At 36.1% G+C, this 18,357-nt stretch overlaps 1 protein-coding gene and 1 pseudogene across 1 annotated transcript; one reads left to right on the forward strand and one right to left on the reverse strand.

The window, feature by feature from the left end:
• Positions 1–238: 238 nt before the first annotated feature.
• On the reverse strand, positions 239–1,191 carry LOC133243826 (etoposide-induced protein 2.4 homolog; annotated as a pseudogene).
• A 4,839-nt stretch (positions 1,192–6,030) lies between these two features.
• Positions 6,031–16,970, forward strand: LOC133243867 (RNA-binding motif protein, X chromosome-like). The gene is made up of 8 exons (XM_061410593.1): positions 6,031–6,170; positions 6,693–6,799; positions 9,085–9,259; positions 10,916–11,053; positions 12,214–12,325; positions 13,505–13,627; positions 13,704–13,792; positions 14,413–16,970. The coding sequence occupies exons 1-8, from the start codon at positions 6,062–6,064 to the stop codon at positions 14,715–14,717; spliced, it is 1,158 nt and encodes a 385-aa protein (XP_061266577.1). The 5' UTR covers positions 6,031–6,061; the 3' UTR covers positions 14,718–16,970.
• Positions 16,971–18,357: the final 1,387 nt, after the last annotated feature.

An 18,357-nucleotide genomic window follows, 5' to 3' on the forward strand; every position in this document is an offset into this window, starting at 1 on the left:
TGTCAGTTCTAATGAGATGGAATGAACGTGGAGCCTACTATACTGCGTGAAGTAAGTCAGAAAGAGAAAGACAAACACTGTCCGTTAACACAAATATATGGAGTTGAGGACCTTGTAGGTGGTGCTGAACATCCAACATGCAGGGCAGCAAAGAAGAAACAGACATATAAAGAACAGACTTTGGCCTCAGTGGGAGATGGTGACGGTGGGTTAATGTGAGAAAGTAGCCCAAAAAGGTTTACATTAGCTTATGCAAAACAGATGACCAGTGCGAGTTTGACAGGTGGAGCAAGGCAACCAAAAGAAAGAGGATAGAGAAGAGGCAGCCACAATGCAGGAGAGTGCATTGCCATCTTACAATGGAAATCCAGGGGTAAACCAAATCCAAAGTAGTAAGGGCAGTTTCTTTCTATGTTGATATTGCTGGGGCATTCCAGTTCCTTTATTGAACCAATGATTTTCAAAGCAATACCAACGATTTTCAAAGCAACATAATGGGTACGGAAGTGAATAGAGAAGGGATGTATGCAGGAGACTAAGCAACTGGCCAAAATGAATGGTAAAGAGGCTGACAAACATACCCTGGAGGAGGAAGAGAGACTGCAGTGAAAGGCTAAAGAGCATGTCAGCAGTTACTCTGCTGTTAGCCAATGGGTGAGGTTCCCTCCTTGACCTCTCAAATGCCAGGTCAGCTAAATCCTGGAACCAAATCATGTTCACAACATTGATGAGAATGAAGTGGGGGAGCACAAAGAGAGATCACTGAGCTGAAGAACTTCAGCTATGACCAAAAATCTCCATGTAGAGATGGATTACCAATAATATGGGCCACTACTGACTGAAGCACAGGACTGAAAAGTCCATAAAACAAGAGGAGACTGAATCAGAAAACTCCAGCATCACAAGTGCAGCAGTGGAAAGTTCTCCCAACAACATTTGGCTCACTTTCCTGCTTCCTCTCTGTGCTCTGGGCTTCCCCCTGAGCCAGGATACTGCTTGCCCTTTTTTGATGCTACTCCTCCCTCTTTTGTTGAATTTGAGCATCCAACTTTGAGACGGTACAAATTCCCAAGACAGAGTCTGATTTCCCTGGCAAGGTCCTGCAGAAAGGTTGTGACATTCAGCCATCACTTCACTGTCCAAACTATCAACTACAGAAAGGAGAGAAAGAGGTTTCCCCAAATATTTCATCATGAAGGACTCAGTAGCTTCTCTATCTTGGCTCTGGCTCCAGCTGCAACCCTTATCCACCACTGGCCTCTGGCTCCTTTGAGCTACTCCACTCCTGGCCACCAGTTCCTACCCAGGCATTCCCAGGGCAGGGGACACTGTGTCTGCACTGCAGTGTACATTTTTGTATCACAATAAATGGCTGATTTATTCTGATAAGTGTACAGAAAGTGACAAATCACTGTCATGTGTATGAATCATTTTTTAAATCACTGGAGCACGTTCTCATGGCAGCGATCATAATGCTTTATTTCCAGTAATGCTTTTCAAATGTGTACTCTCATTGGTTAATGTAGTAATTCTTTATTTGAACTGATTATCATCTGATTATTAGTTGACTGTAACTGCTTACGTGTTTTAATTTTTGTAACATTAGTTACTGCAATATCAGTAAAATCCATCAATGGCATTTACTTTCCAAAAGCGATATGAAAACAAAGGGCCCATTTTACCTGGTGAAATGAAAAAAGGTAACTAATACTAATAGAGCCATAGGAAAACTTTCAAGTAAGAATATAGTAATATAGACATATTCTATTAGAATGGTTCTGTAGTAAGACATTAATACTAATAGACTGGTAAGCATTACATTAAAAACGATTTTCTAAACTATATCTTATACAAATATATTAAGGTGTGTTTACCTTTGGTGCATGATTTCACTGCTGAGTTGTTCACCTACATGTTCTTGACTGCTTAGTTGTCTCTGACTCTTTGCAACTCCATGGCCTGTAACCTGCCAGGCTCCTCTGTCCATGGACTTCTCTGGGCAAGAATACTGGAGAGGGTTGACATTTCCTTCTTCAGGGGATCATTCTGAGCCAGGGATCAAACTCAGGTCTTCTGTATTGGAGGAAGATTCTTTTCCACTGAGTCATCACAGAAGCTCCATTTACCTACAGTATGTTTGCTCAGTCTTGTCCCACTCTTTGAGACCCCATGGACTGGGGCTCGCCAGTGCCCCAGTGCTCTTCTGTCCATAGGCTTCTTAAGGCAAGAATACCAAAATGGGTTGCCATTTCCTTCTCCATGGATTTACCTAAAGAAGATATATTAGAAAGATCAACCACTACTTTAGAAGAACCAGTCAACACTATATTACTTATTTATAATGGCTTACTAAGAAATTCTAAGTATTTTTGTAAACGGGGAAATATACAGATTAGTAGACATCAGTATTAAAATAAGACATAAGCACTGAAAATGGAGCTATAGTATTGCTCTATAAGAATAGTAAAATTTAATATACTTACATATATATGTATATAAGTATATTAAATTTCATATATGTATGAATATATATGTATAAATATTTATGTACATATGTGCATATTGGAGAAGGCAGTGGCACCCCACTCCAGTACTCTTGCCTGGAAAATCCCATATACAGAGGAGCCTGGTAGGCTGCAGTCCATGGGGTCGCTAACAGTCGGACACGACTGAGAGACTTCCCTTTCAATTTTCACTTTTCACTTTCACGCATTGGAGAAGGAAATGGCAACCCATTCCAGTGTTCTTGCCTGGAGAATCCCAGGGATGGCAGAGCCTGGTGGGCTGCCGTCTATGGAGTCGCAGAGAGTCAGACACGACTGAAGCGACTATGTGTATATAAGTATGTATGTGTGTATATATATATATATATATATATATATATATATATATAATGGCTATATAAACTAGATAAATTCTAAAGAAACCCTTGGAAAATAAGTTTTAGTTCTCTTCTTCGTTAAGTGTATTTTCTTCTATTAGATATGATTTTACATGTTAATTCCTAGAAGGAAGAATTTTATATAGGGAAAAATAATCTGTCAGCAGAGTTCTTTCAGGTATAGACATGCATTAGCTGAGGTGACAGAAATTGCAGAGTGTGTCCTTAGTGGATCTCTTCATTTTGTTACTTTTGGGATTTTTAGTGAAAAACATTACCTTTATTTGCTTAATGAGAAAATTCCAAATATGTTTACTTCAAAGACACTAAGGCTTTTAACTCCTAAATGGTTTAAATATTTTCATTATTTATCCTTTTCTTTTGTATTAAGAAAAAGGAAAATCACACAATTAAAGAATATGCCACTCAAGAGTGGTCATATTGGTGACATATGAGACGGCAATAAATTATGAAAACATGTGATGGTAAAAGTTCTCTTTTGTATTTTATAGTGATTAAGTTAACCCGACTGGTAAACCTAGTAGAATATTTTGCTCTTTTTATTTTTGGTTTTTGTTTTTGTTTTTTTTTTAGACTTTCCCTCAAAGGTCTCCATTTACCCCTCCTCCACCTCTGTATTTTCTTCCTGCCCTACTTTCTCTGCGGCTCATCTCGCGATACATCCAGGTTCCTTACGCTCGTCTCCTCGTGCCGTACATCCGGTTCCTTATGCGCTTGACGGAAGAGGCAGGGCTGCGTTCAAAATTAGTTTAGCTAGCGGTCGACTCAGGGGCTTTGGTGGTGTGTGTTCGGAAGAACGAGACAAAAAAAGGTAAAGAATTGGGCATTTTAAGATCAAAAAACAGATTTATACCTTATGAGAACATGTTTATAGGTATAGTGTCAGTTTTTACTGGAGAAAAATGGTAACTCAGACTGATTTTTCCTGTCAGGTTTTTTCCCGTAAGACCTAATAGCTGAGTGTATGTATATATATGTGTGTGTGTGTGTGTACATTATCCTGAAAAGTCTTATTAGTTTATTTCTTGAAAAATACCTTTAATTTTTATTCCTTGGAGAATCAGTGCCTGAAGTAGCAATGGAAAGCCAGTGAAGTTTGAGGGTTCTTTTGTCTGAATGGAGGGCTTGGGGATGGGATGGACGAGGTGGGGGCGGAGCGGGGGTGGGATGAAGAAGGGGGTTTGAAATGTCTGGATGTTGGCTGTGGGAGGATATACTGGGCATATACTCCTACCCTGGGACTGAGAAAGCTGTTTTTGCTTTGTAACTTTTCTTTGATGTATAAGGCTGGATCTTTCTCCACAAGCTTATGGCTACTAGGGCGGGATGTTGGTTGCTTTCGGTGTGTAATTCATTTTTTTCCTGTTGGTTTGGGGCTGCTAGTCGTGTGCAGTGTTGCCTTGGTGTGCAGTTCGGCTTTTTTCCGTTGGTTTGGGGCTGCTAGTCATGTGGAATGTTGCGTTGGTTTCTCGCAAAATGTGGCTTTGGTGTGTAATGCGGCTTTTTTGCTGTCCACTTGGGGCCGCTGCTTCAGTCGTCTCTGACTCTGTGCGACCCTATAGACCGCAGCCCACCAGGCTCCCCCGTCCCTGGGATTCTCCAGGCACGAATACTGGAGTGGGTTGCCATTTCTTTCTCCAGTTGGGACCGCTGGTCATGCAGAATGTTGCTTTGGTGTGTAATGCATTTTTTCCCCCGTTGGCTGGTGCCTGTTAGAGGCGCGGAATGCTTCTTTGGTGTGTAATGCGAAATTTCTCCCTCCGCTAGGGTCTTCTAGTTGTGCAGAATGTTGCTCTGGTGTGTAGTTTGGCTTTTTTCCGTTGGCTTGGGGCTGCTAGTTGTGCGGAATGCTACTTTGGTGGGTAACGCGGCTTTTCTCCCTCCACTTGGGGCTGCTAGTTGGGCTGAATGTTGCTCTAGTGTGTAATTTGGCTTTTTTGTTTGTTTGTTTGTTTGTTTCCCTTGCCTTGGGGCTGCTAGTTTACCGGACTGTTGCTTTGGTGTGTAAACCGGCTTTTCTCCCTTGGCTTGGGGCTGCTAGTTGCGGGGGCTTAGTCGTGCAGAATGTTGCTCTGGTGTGTAATTCGCCTTTTCTCCGTTGGCTTGGGGCTGCTAGTTGTGCGGAATGCTGCTTTGGTGGGTAACGCGACTTTTCTCCCTCCACTTGGGGCTGCTAGTTGGGCTGAATGTTACTCTAGTGTGTAATTTGGCTTTTTTTTTTTTTTTTTTTCCCCTCCTTGCCTTGGGGCTGCTAGGGCACCGGACTATTGCTTTGGTGTTTAACCTGGCTTTTCTCCCTTGGCTTGGGGCTGCTAGTTGTGGGGGCTGTTGCTTTGGTGCCTAATCCAGCTTTTCTCTCTTGGCTTCTGGCTACTAGTCATGGGATATTGCTTTGGTGTATAACTCAGATTTTCTCCCTTGCCTTGAGTCTGCTAATTGCGCATCTGGATGTAACAGCCCAGGCTCCATTTTGTTTCACGTGCACTCTTTTTTTTTTTTAAACAGTTTTTCTCTGAGATAGTGACAGTAGTTGAAAAACTTAACCAGTATACCGAACCATTTTACTTATATGACTTAAAACTAAAGTTTTCAAATGTTGAACTGTTGATTAACTTAACAAAAATGGTCAAATTTTAATGTTCATAAAAGTTAACATTATTTTGTCTGGAGCTATGATTCTTAGTTTACCAAAATAAGTAACCACAGGTTAAATTTTCCTCAGCAAAGTATTTTATTCTCTTGTGGCTTTTATGACTTAGTATTGTAGAAGTTTTTAAATTTAAGTGTATTTTACAGATTATTTGTTGTGTAATCAATATAAACGTGAGAAAATGGGGAAATTTGAAAATGTGTTTAGTGTATTTTATGTACATTTTATAAAACTTAGATACTGTATTTAGGTTTTAATGAGTGAATTCTTTAAACACTGCAGCTCAAAACAGTTTTCCAGCAGCCTTCTAATGTAATTTAAACTTACAGGTTTTTGTTATCTGTAAAAAAACAGCATTCATTAGGTCAGGGCTTGTTTTCCTTTTTGCGTTACAAGCTTCCTTGTATTTTAAGTAAACATTTTTAAAAGTTCAGTTCTTTTTAAATGATATTGGAACATTTTGGCTCATAATTTGTTCTTTGGTATATTTTTTGCCACCTAACAGTAAAATGATGGAAGCAGATCGGCCTGGAAAACTGTTAATAGGAGGCCTCAGTGCTGAAACAACGGAGGAGTCTCTTGAAGCTGAATTTGGGAAATATGGTCACATTGTGGCAGGTAACTCTAGAATCGGATATGACTGAGCGACTGAACTGACTCGAACTCTAGAATCAACATACGTAACTCTTTAAAGCAAATGTCTACTTGATATATATCCATGGACAACTATGAGTAGTTTCAGGTTTTTGTTTTTTTAATTGGGCAAGTACTTGGCAGTCAGTGAAAGGGTCTCCTCTTACTGAAAAGGGAAGAAAACAGTGCCTTTAAAATGTACTAGTGGTCCTGGGATGTGAAAGAGAATAAGACATGGTAATAGTAGAATTATTGAGATTTACTGTTCATTTTTAGAATACTAGGAATAATATATAAAAATCAAATTATGTGATATTTTTATATCATGTATAAAACGATATATAGATTTTTGTTTTTAAGTAACTTTCAAAAGTTTGTACTATGTTGGTAACATTCAAGTATGTTAAAGGGTCTTATGAGAAATTGTCAAAGGAGTGATAATTTTGAAAATAGTAAAGTTCAATTTTATGTGACATTTTAAATTTAAAAGATTTACGTGTATTACAGTTCTCTTGATAAAGGATCGGAACACAAACAAGTCGAGAGGCTTTGCTTTCATTACTTTTGAGAGCCCCGCAGATGCAAAGGATGCTGCCAAAGAAATGAATGGAAAGGTAAGTCTTAATAATGTATGTTCTTCATTTAATACTATTTATAGATTTCTTTTGGAGAAGGCAATGGCACCCCACTCCAGTACTCTTGCCTGGAAAATCCCATGGGCGGAGGAGCCTGGTGGGCTGCAGTCCATGGGGTTGCAGAGTTTGACACGACTGAGTGACTTCACTTGCACTTTTCACTTTCATGCGCTGGAGAAGGAAATGGCAACCCACTCCAGCGTTCTTGCCTGGAGAACCCCAGGGACAGGGGAGCCTGGTGGGCTGCCGTCTATGGGGTCGCACAGAGTCGGACACGACTGAAGTGACTTAGCAGCAGCAGCATAGATTTCTTTATTGTTACAGTAGTATAATGCTTTGTAAGGCTTCACTCCTTTTTGTCACATAAATACTAGTTCCTCTGGTTGGGAAGAGATTGAAGTTAATACCAGCATTAACAAAACAGATTAAATCTGTCTTCTATTAACATTCAGGTGTAAATACAAATAGGTTTTAACCTTCAGCACTCTCCCCGTATTTCATACTGTATTTTAAGTCTTGGCATTTTCTATTTAAGTCACTCTTCAGTGTATCAGTGTTAGGAATAAAAATTTGTCCCGTAGAAGCTGAACTTTTTAAAAATTGGAGAATTGCTTTACAGTATTGTGTTGGTTTCTGCCGTGTATCAGCATGAATTAGCCATAAGCATACAAATGTTATCTCCCTCCCACTTCCCTCCCCATCCCATTTCTTTAGCTAGCTATGGAGCACTGTGTTTGCTCCAGGATGTGCCCCGTCTGTGGATTGTTACATTAAATAAAAAGGAAGTCTGTATCTCCCCCATTTTATATTGTGGGTAATAGGCTTTTGTACTCATGATATCCTGTTGTTAAATTATCTCTGGAACTTCTACATTCCCTTAGTGCAAATACATTAATTCCCTATTATCTACAGTTACGGTTCTAGTATATTTCACACATGTGACACATGTTGACCCTTGTCCTTTAATTTTTCAGATATGGTAGTACCTAAAAGTTAAGTTTGACTCAGCTTTGGGTCACAGAGATAAATTTTCCTTGAGAATACTTGATGGTAACTAATTCCTCTTTTTTTTTTTTTTTTTTTTATTTGTTCTAGTTGTCAAGCACTGGAACATGTAATCTGAAATTACACTTGAGTAATTTTTATTCAATAGGTGTTATATTGCGAGGCATTGATTGAATTTAGTTAGCTGATTAATGGTTGTGGATGAGACAAAATATTTATTTTCTTAAGCACTGGCGTTCTGGGTGAAGGGAAAAAACGTACAAATAGAAACATTAATTTTACACGCAGAAATGTTAAGGAAAATAAAGTAGTAATTTTGGTGGAGCTCATCGGGTGGTGAATACTATTTTTTTCAGTATATCTAGGAATATTTGCTAAATCCTGAGTTGGGAAAGAGACACTGCATGAATTTGTGGAAAATATTTTGAACCAAGATATAGAAAATGAGACCCTAAGATGAGGGGAAAATGGCTTTTGAGGATGATTATATTGATCTAGAGGCCATTTCAGCCAGAAGTCCTGGTGGAAATTTAGGATTTAAAATTGTTTTCCAAAAATAATGTGAAATAACAAGAGTCTATATAGTATGATTCCTATTAGGTTTTCAAAACTCCTTTTGGTCTCTGTAAAATATTAAGGCAGATATTGGAAGATTAAATTTAAGCATTTCTGAAAAATACGAAGTAGCATTACGGTCAGTAACCCCCTGGGAACAGAAAATAAAACAGTTGTATAAGGCAAGAAATGTTAATGGCCAAATAAAGGTTCTATTTTTAAAAAAAGAAAAATGAAGAAAATTATTAGAACTAGAGTAAATACAGAGCAGCAGTTATATTGAGAAAATTTATGTTTGTGTCTAATAGAACAAATGCTAAAATATAATTATGATAGGAACAATTATTTTGAATAAGTAATAGGCATACTTTTACATACCCTTGGGAAACTGAAATTTTAAATGGAAAATTTACTAAAATGAAGCATGTTATAGAAAATAAAAATGTGTGCTTTTTCATGGTAAAGGAGAGATACTCATCATTTAATACCAGAGAACCGTTCAGGAAGTTCTAATAGGAAATACATACGCTTTGTGTTGGATGACTTAGGAAAGGCAATTGCCAATTAAGTCATGTTCATCATATTGAAGAGCACAGTCATTTCAGGAAAAAAACGTTTGCTTTGGGGAAAAATACTGATTTAATTCATTGCAATAATAAGTTAAAATTTATGTAACATTACTGATGTTGTACTTAATCTTATAGTTTTTGGATGGAAAAACAATTAAAGTAGAACAAGCCAATAAACCATCTTTTGAAAGTGGTGGTAGACAGAAACTGCAACCCCCTGCAAGAAACAGGGGCCATCCAAGAAATCTGAGATGGGAAAGAGGAGGATCTGGTGGAGCAAGAGGGCGTATGTCTCATGGAGGAAACTTTGGTAATGTATTAAAATACAAGGACGCCATAGCACTGAAAAACTGTTAAGTTTGAACATCTAGTAAATCTCAATTTCTATTGCATTGTTAATGAGAAGAATAATCTACAAGAATATATTAAATGAGAAAATTACCATTATTGATAATCAGAATTATTTCTAAGTTGTAAAGAATTGTTGTAGTTATAAAATTACTTATGTGCAAAAAAAGTTCATCATCTTACAGGGAAATGGCTTAAATTTTATTCTTTTTTTTACCATTGTTATTGATGCCTCTTTAACAGTTTTTCTACACAATTCATTGCTGTTGATCATACATTAGAATTTTCCAATTTTGGCAAATAACTTTATTTAAACTATTAAAAAGACATTTATATACTCTCAGAGTAGTCCTACTGTATTGTAAAAAGTACTGGAGAACTTTGAAGATTACATAACAGATAACACAGTTCAGGGGTGAACATTGTGTATTTTTGGACTGACCTTGTAGTATTTGTCTTGAGCATGTATGTGCAGACAACTCTATGCAATTCTCCACTGTCATTTTGATATGGTGCTTTTGTTCCTGGGTTCTGTTGTAATAAAATTCGCATTTTGGAAAAGTTGTCTTTGATACAGATGTAAAAGCCTCTGTTTTGTATGTATAATTACATATATGTACATACATATGCATGTTTGTGTGTGTTAGAGAACAGTGAGTTACTGCAAATGGTATTATGAAATATTTTCAAAGAAGTTTTTACTTGGTAAGAAAGAAGGGAGGCACTTTCCGTTCATAAACTTCCATATATCTAACAAACTTTGTCTCCTCTACTAACAATAACCAATCTTGAAAAATAAAACATTTCACTTCTGTTTTTGACAACCAGATGTGTGATTTTTTAGAAAATATTTTTAAAAGTTCTGTTACAGGGTGTGTTCATTATAAGATCACACAGTTCTGTTATTTTCTCAGGAGATGAGAAAAGTTTACTAGCTCATATTCTGCAAAGTGTACTCTCCCAAGTGTAACTGGAATATATCTGTAAACATTTTTCTAGTTAGATAAAAAGATTTCATTACTTACCATGCATTCTTAAATACTATTAGAGTTGAACAGAACATAGCCTTTTCCTTGAAAAATTAACAGTAAAGGTTGATCCTTGAACAAAGCAGATCTGTGTGGATTCACTTAAAAGCAGGGTTTTTTGTTTTTACTCCAAGTAAATACGTACTAGGTTACTAAATGATCCAAGGTTGTTGGAGAGGTTGCATTTTTTCCTATAAAAGGAGTTTTTTATATTTTTAGGTGCATATTTTTTTTATTGTTTTGACATAACACCTATTGTGTTACATTTTTAAAAGCTTTTTTGACACCAGAATTGTATGAATTATTTTCCTCCCAGTGTGTTTAAAATTTTATTTTATCCTGGTTTTTCTCCACCTCCTCTATTCTCTTCAGACTACTATCACAGCAGTGGTTCTTTAATCATTTCATAAATTTTTCAAACTGACTGAATTGTACTAACTGATGTATCACATGAGGAAATAGTTTTATTGGTTTAGACAAATACAAATGCTGAAGGCAATGGTAGTTCTTTATTAAAGATCTATAAACAGTAAGCAAAACTTAAACTTTAAGAATGTTTACTCTACCTAAAAAATTGCATTGAAATACAGGTGATAATGGATGTAGTCTCAACACGAGCTCTTCAAGAGGACCCTATCCAGTTAAAAAAGGACCGTCTCAAGGTCCTTCTCCTAAAAGATCTGCTCCTTCTGTTCAAGGGCGAAGCAGTAGTGGAATGAGAGGACGAGGTAAACGTTATATAATACAGAGACTATTGTTTCTGAGTAGTTAGTAAACGTGAGCTATTTAAAAATCAATCCTTAACTTTAAGAAGCAAAATGAAAAGAGAATTACATGCACATGTTTGTTGATCACTAGCTGATTTGTGGATGAAAAATAATTCTTTAGCATCTAATTATAGATGTGTGGTAGGTGATTAACATAGAAGTGGGGAAGACATTTCTTTTAAATCTATGCTTGCTAGAGAATTCCTTGGGTTTTTTTTTTTTTTTTTTTTTGAAGTTGCTAACATTTGCTGCTTAGTAGGATTTTTCACGTGGTTTCAAGATCAAGTATTTTCATGAAAACTAATATCCTATGAGTCAGCGATTTGGAATGTAGAGTAGTTTAGCTATGTTATATTGGCTACCTGGTTCATGTAATTATAAACAGTAACTGAAACTTGTCATATTAACTGTAGTTTGGATTCTTAACATATTTTTACATTGTTTGCTCTTGATACAGCTAAAAACTTTGAATCATTATCAAATTGTCATTTTTATGTATAGAATATTAATGAAGCTAAGTGTATTATGGTATTGATTTCAAAATACAAAAGAAGCTTAGACACCTAAAGTTTCATTAGATTATTAGCCTAGTGAGCAAACAAAACAAGAGAAGTCTGACCACCAGGAATTAGTAAGAATTAGCACAAGAAGTGAGTATTATTTACAGTAAATAGTTTTCCTGTTTTGGAAGAGGTAGCATTTTTCAAATGAGCCCTTTATTGCTAATAAGTAGTTGAACTCAATAGTACTATCATTTGGAAAGGTCAGTAATTCAGGTTGCAGTTTATGTTAAATTTATCAACATTAGGAAAAAATCAACTACTTTGTGATTGAACCTGTGAAAATAGTTTCAAAAAAATAATTAGACTTTACTCAAAGTTTGAGAGATTCTATTACTTGTAATTTAAAGATTATCCAAAATGTACAGGGAGCAGAAGATGTCAGGAAATAAAATGTTCAGAAATTACATTTATAAAGCAAGCTAAATGTGCATGAATCGGATTTTATAAGTATTTTTTTTCAATTGTTTTGGAGAGAGGAGACACACCAGTCTTTCGAATTTTTCTTTGAAATATTACTCTCAATTCTGAGATACTTATGTGAGCATTTTTAAATTAAAGGTCCAGTATTGCGGAGAGAAAATTACAGAGGAGGTCCTCGTAGACAGCCAGTGTCTTCTCGGAGAGATAACTATGTGTCACCAAGAGATTATGGTTATGCTACTAAAGACAGGTAAAGAAAAATAAAATACATGAATTTTTAAGTCATAGTTAATTTTGTTGAGGTAAAATGTATCTAACAAAATTTTAAAAGTGAACAGTTCAGTGGCATTTAAACTACTCAGAATTCTGCAACCGCTATCTCTGTTCAGTTCCAAAACATTTCATCACCCCAAAACAAAATCTATAAGCAGTTGCTCCCATTTTTATCCCCCCGTGTCCCTAGGAGACACCCACCTACGTCATGTGTCTGTAAATTTACCTAATCCTGAATATATCATACGTTCACTGTAGCCTGCCAGGCCCCACTGTCCATGGAGTTCTCCAGGCCAGAATACTGTAGTGGGTAGCCATTCCATTCTCCAGAGGATCTTCCTGAGGGATTGGACCCTGGTCTTCCATATTGCAGTCAGATGCTTTACCAACTGAGCCACATGGAAGCCTTAACAATATGTGACCTTTAATATGTGGCTTTTCCATTAGTGTGAGTGTTTTCAAAGATAATCCTTGCTGAAGCATGAATCAGTACTTCAGTTTTTGAGTGGGGGTTAAACTACCATTATATGTATAGTTAACATTGTTTGTTTATCCATCTTTATGGTTAAAGCGTACAAACATTGGAGTACCTGCTTTCAATTCAGAGTGTAAACTCTGAATTGGAATTCCTGGGTCATACAGTATTTTCAGTATTTTAAGGAACCATTCATCTTCTCCATAACTGCACTGGTGGTGCAGTGCTAAGAGCCCACCTGCCAATGCAAGAGACTCAGATTCAATCCCAAGGTGGGGAAGATACCCTGGATGAGAAAACAGCAATTTACTCCATATTCTTGCTTGAAAAATCCCATCAATAGAGGGGCCTGGTGGGCTACAGTCCACAAGGTCACTAAGAGTCTGACACAGCTTTCTATTTACTGTGCACACACAGGATTTCTGCATGCTCACCAACACCTGATGCTTTATATTAGGGTTAGCCTGTCTACTAGGTGCAGAGTAGGTGTCTCATTCAGATTGAAAAACTTTTTTTCTTCCTAAAAAAATAATGATGTTAAGCAGTGTTTTACATTCTTGTTCATCATTATATATCTTCCTTGAAGAAAAGTATATTGAGATCCTTTGAATTTAAAACTTTTTTTGTCTGTATGAATTCAGTATGAATTCTTTTCATTTATTTTTGTTTGTTTGTTTTAAGTTACTCAGGCAGAGATCCAAGTTCGCGAGACACCAAGAATTATGCTCCACCATCTAGAGACTATGCATACCATGATTATGGCCATTCAAGTTCTTGGGATGATCATTCCTCTAGAGGACATAGGTACTATAAACAATTCTGTTTCTAATCAAATAACTTACGGAAATTTTTTCTTTAACATTAATTCTCTTAAATTTAGTGATCATGATGGCTATGGTGGAAGCCGTGATAGAGATTATTCTGAACATCGAAGTGGAGGCTCTTACAGGGATTCATATAGGAGTTATGGTAAGAGTACAGTTACAACTCAGAAAGGACAGAATTAGAATTGACATGCTAGATCTACATCATTTACTCAAGTTTACTTCTAATTTCTCAGGGGGAAAAAAAAGTAATTTCTACCTAATTGATTGGTTTGAATTAGTTTTGATCAGTCATTTAAAATGATATGAAGGGTAATTTGGCAGCTTACATTTTTTAATCACAAAAATTACTGTAACATTTTTAAAAACAAAAGTGCTATTAAGAGTATGAAGCATAGGAACATTATGAAGTTCAAAATTTTAGTCTTTTCCAAAAAATTAATATTTACTTTAAACTGCTGCTAAGTCATTTCAGTCATGTCCGACTCTGTGCAACCCCATAGATGGCAGCCCACCAGGCTCCCCTGTCCCTGGGATTCTCCAGGCAAGAACACTGGAGTGGGTTGCCATTGCCTTCTCAACCACTGGAGCTAAAAAATACTGCTCTTTTTAAATAAATGTGAAAGCCCCTTCACCATGGCTACTAATTCATATCTTCACCACAGAGGCAGATAAAGGCTAGCCTTTGAAAGATTTAGTACTTTATAGTCATGTTATAGTAGTAATGGGAAAATTTTATAATTTTATCAATTATTAATTTCACAGGGGGCTCCCACGGTGCTGTATCAGGAAGAGGTCCACCTCTGAGTTACGGCAGAGGTCGTCACTATGACGATTATAGCAGTACAAGAGATAGAAATGGAGGAGGGCAGAAAAGTTACTCATGCAGCCGAAGTGATACATACTTAAGTGGTCGTGACCGTGGTGGAAGACAAGAACAAGGATTTCCATCCTCCAAGGATAGGGTGTACCCTGCTCCTCATGAGTCATACAGTAGCTCAGGTTATGAGGCTTCCAGGGGAGGTCATGGGGGAAACCGATCTGAAAGAGTAGGCCGAAACAGATACTAAAAATAATACTCACATACCATGTTTTCTTGGCATGGGAAAATTTTGTGTGAGTTTCTGTTTTAATTCATACTTGAGTACTGCTGAAGAAAAAAGCATTGGCTTTGGAGGGAAGAGCTGTAAACTTTACCCTCCATGAATTTTCAGATAAATTGAAAAATAGAATCATTCAGATAAGTTGAAAAATAGAGTTACTCAAAGTAATTTCATAGTTGTCTGCTAATTGAAAAATAGAAGTTAAAAATTTTTAATTTAATGTCTAAATTTTCAGAGTGTGTTTTGCGAAATGCCACTGTTTATTTTACTGGTGCGTTAAACAAGCATAAAAACACTTGTTTGGAGGGTGAATTGTGCTGTTTGCTTAAAGTTTCCCTTTGTGTCTTTGCACATGAATGCATTCAGAATTAAGCAATACGGTATTTCTCCATTGCAAGCTGTACCTGCTTTCTATTTAGGTTAACAAATATTACATGCTATTTTTGAAAGCAGTGTATAAAAGGTTTGACAAGTCTCTAAAAAACCTGAAAGTGATGTTTGCGTCTTTACTGAAATGATGTGTCCAACTTTTTAAAACAATAGTATAAATCAGAAGAAAATTTAGATATATGACTAAAATGTTTAAGTCTAAAGTTAAGTATCAATTTTCTTAGCCATTCAAGTGGCTAATGACAAAAGTGCCATGATTAAAAAGAAAACAATTTGTACCTAAGTTGAGATTGAACTAGTTAAGTATTCTGAGTATGTATCTTAATGAAAGTAAATAGTTCTAGATTTGTTGGAAAGGCAGTGTTTTAAGTAATGATGATTTTAACTTCATTTTGGAGTACTTGATCTAACCCAAAAGTATAGGCTTATCTATAAGGAAAGTTAAGGGTTTTTATAGGTAGATTTAGGTATCAATAATAATACATCAACTTTTTATTAAGAAACAAGTATAAGAGCTGCAGGACAAATGGAATTGGCAAAATTAGTGGAGAGATTTGCAATTTCCTTTTAAAGTAACAGCAAATTAGGGGAAATTTACTTTTTAAAGGTTCAATTAACAATATTTGAGGCAAACTCAGAAGACAGATTAAGAAATTTCTTAGGATTGTTCCAAATGTTAGAAGTCAAAGGCATAGTTGAATACATTTTCAAGACAAAGGATAGTGCATGAAAGTGACATTGATATTTACATGAAGTTCAAGGCAACACTGTCCAGGTAAGCAGGAACAAAGTAAGCAGTAAGTTACTGATCCTAGTACAAAGCTGAGAAAGAACAGGATATTTTTTAAGTAGTTAGATTGGTAACTTCTGAAATTGCAACCTGATCTCAAACTGCTATTTTGATGCTAGACATTATGAAAGCATAACTTTCATTTAGTTGTGCTGTAGTATTTGTGAGGACTGAATAAGAATATAAACTTCCTAGCATAATTTCTAATTATTTCCTATGAATCCATTATGATAGTGTCTGTATTACCTACCCTGGAAACTTTGAGCAACAGAAAGATCCTTGACAGGATATCTTGTTATAATAGTGACAACATTCGTGAGTATATGAGAATGGCAACCTAGAAAATAATTTCTCCCAAACATTGCTATAAAGATTCTGTTTTTGAGCATGTTAAAGAGTAAACTCTGAAAATTATAACCAAAGTTAAAGGCCTATCCTGTTAAAGTGTTCATTCGACAAAAATGAATTTGTTGTCTGTAGTACAGAGAATAAAAAGTAAATTTCAACTATAACTAAATTTCTCTACAGTTTATGTGTAATGAGTTACTGTTTTTAAAATCAGTTTGACCTGAAGGTTCCTGTAGTTGGCTTAATTTGAAAATGGCAGTTAACCCAGAAATGTAAAATTCCCTGTTGAAAATGCTCCTGATGTAAGAAATGTTGTACCTTTCTGTTGACCCTAGCCATTAAACTGGTTTTTAGTAATAAAGAATATCAAGTTGCTTTAGAAACAGTGTTAAAAAACCTGCACAACGAAGTATTCTTCTTCTGTATGTTGATATAGAACTCTGTATCCCAGGCTTTGCTGTGTATGCTGAATATAAAGGCATAATTTGTTTAGTGTTTAGTAACTATGAATTTTAAATCATCTAAAAGTGGAAAAAAGTCCTTGAAACTGTCTTGACTTAAAGGGGTTATCTTCTTGTATGTTGCTTGTTTTTATTTGATGTTTTTGTGTTAGAGAAAACTTTCCATTTGTGATTTTTCATTAGTTCTGTATGTATTGTAAACTTTTAGTACTTTGTGTTAGGAATTTTTATCTTGAAATTAAAGTGTTACATAACTTTCTAAAAGTGTTAGTTTGGCTTTTTATACCTACTCTATTATTTTTTTTCTTACTGTGATATATGATAGAATTATTTTCATTTCTTAGTGAAACACCAATTTTTCCAGTAAAAACTAGCATAAAAGTTAAAAAGTATGCACATCTTTTTCTCAGCTCTTGTTTCTACTTCTCTTAATGAAATTTTCTGCTATGTATTGCCATGTAGCACATTACTTCGGAAGTAACTCTATTATTGTTCAATTTTATCTTTTATTTTTCTGGCTGTTTCCTTTATATAGTTCCATAAGCCATTGGAGTTTTGACTGACATTGCTTTACATTTATCAATGAATTAGGGCAAAAGTGACTTTAATGTTTTAGAATTTCCCGCCCATCTTTCATTATATTCAGACTCTATTTAGAACCTGACAGATTCTCACTAAAGGCCCTTATTACATCAGTTGTTAATGACATTTTCCTGTTTACTTGTGTTTGGTTATGCTGGATTTTTTTCGGTGGCAGATTCTTTAAGAGTTAGCCACCTGGAAGCCCTGTTAGCTCCATTCCTAAAGTAATGTTTAATGCTTAGGTTTTGAATGAAATTTTATGTGTATTGCAATTAATAAATGGGTGTTCTTTTTGTTTAAAGTTCTTTAATTTAAGTGATATTTTATTAAAAATAACTTACAGTATTCAATTTCCTGCATAAGCTGGCCATCATTTAAGGACACACTTTTATTATTTGGTCTGTATCCCTGTTTTCTTCTTCCACTCCGAGGAATTAAACTTTCAGTTCAGCTCAGTCGCTGAGTCATGTTCCACTCTGCAATCCTATGGACTGCAGCACACCAGGCTTTCCTATCTATCACCCACTCCCAGAGCTTGCTCAAACTCATATCCATCAAGTCACTGATGGCATCCTACCATCTCTTCCTCTGTTGTCCCCTTCTCCTGCCCTCAGTATTTCCTAGCATCAGGGTCTTTTCAGTTGAGTCAGCTCTTCACATCAGGTGGCCGAAGTATTGGAGTTTCAAGTTCATCATCAGTCCTTCCAATGAACACCCAGGACTGATGTGGTTTAGGATGGACTGGTTGGATGTCCTTGCAATCCAAGGGACTCTCAAGAGTCTTCTCCAACACCATAGCTCAAAAGCATCAATTCTTTGGCACTCAGCCTTCTTTATGGTCTTACTCTCACATCCATACATGACTACTGGAAAAGTAACTTTGACTAGATGGACCTTTGTCAACAAAGTAATGTCCCTTCTTTTTAGTATGCTGTCCATCATACCTATCTATCATATGCTGTTTATCATATCTTTCCTTCCAAAGAGCAACTGTCTTTTAATTTCATGGATACAGTCACCATCTGCAGTTGTTTTT

Source organism: Bos javanicus, chromosome Y (assembly GCF_032452875.1).
Source record: "Bos javanicus breed banteng chromosome Y, ARS-OSU_banteng_1.0, whole genome shotgun sequence".
In the NCBI taxonomy this organism is placed as follows: Eukaryota; Metazoa; Chordata; class Mammalia; order Artiodactyla; family Bovidae; genus Bos; species Bos javanicus.

Bases quoted from the DNA above. Each gene is read 5' to 3' on its own strand.
- LOC133243867 (XM_061410593.1), top strand. From the start codon at position 6,062: ATGATGGAAGCAGATCGGCCTGGAAAACTGTTAATAGGAGGCCTCAGT. The intron at 12,326-13,504 runs GTAAAGAAAAAT...GTTTGTTTTAAG, and splicing joins GGTTATGCTACTAAAGACAG to TTACTCAGGCAGAGATCCAA. The intron at 13,628-13,703 runs GTACTATAAACA...TCTTAAATTTAG, and splicing joins CATTCCTCTAGAGGACATAG to TGATCATGATGGCTATGGTG.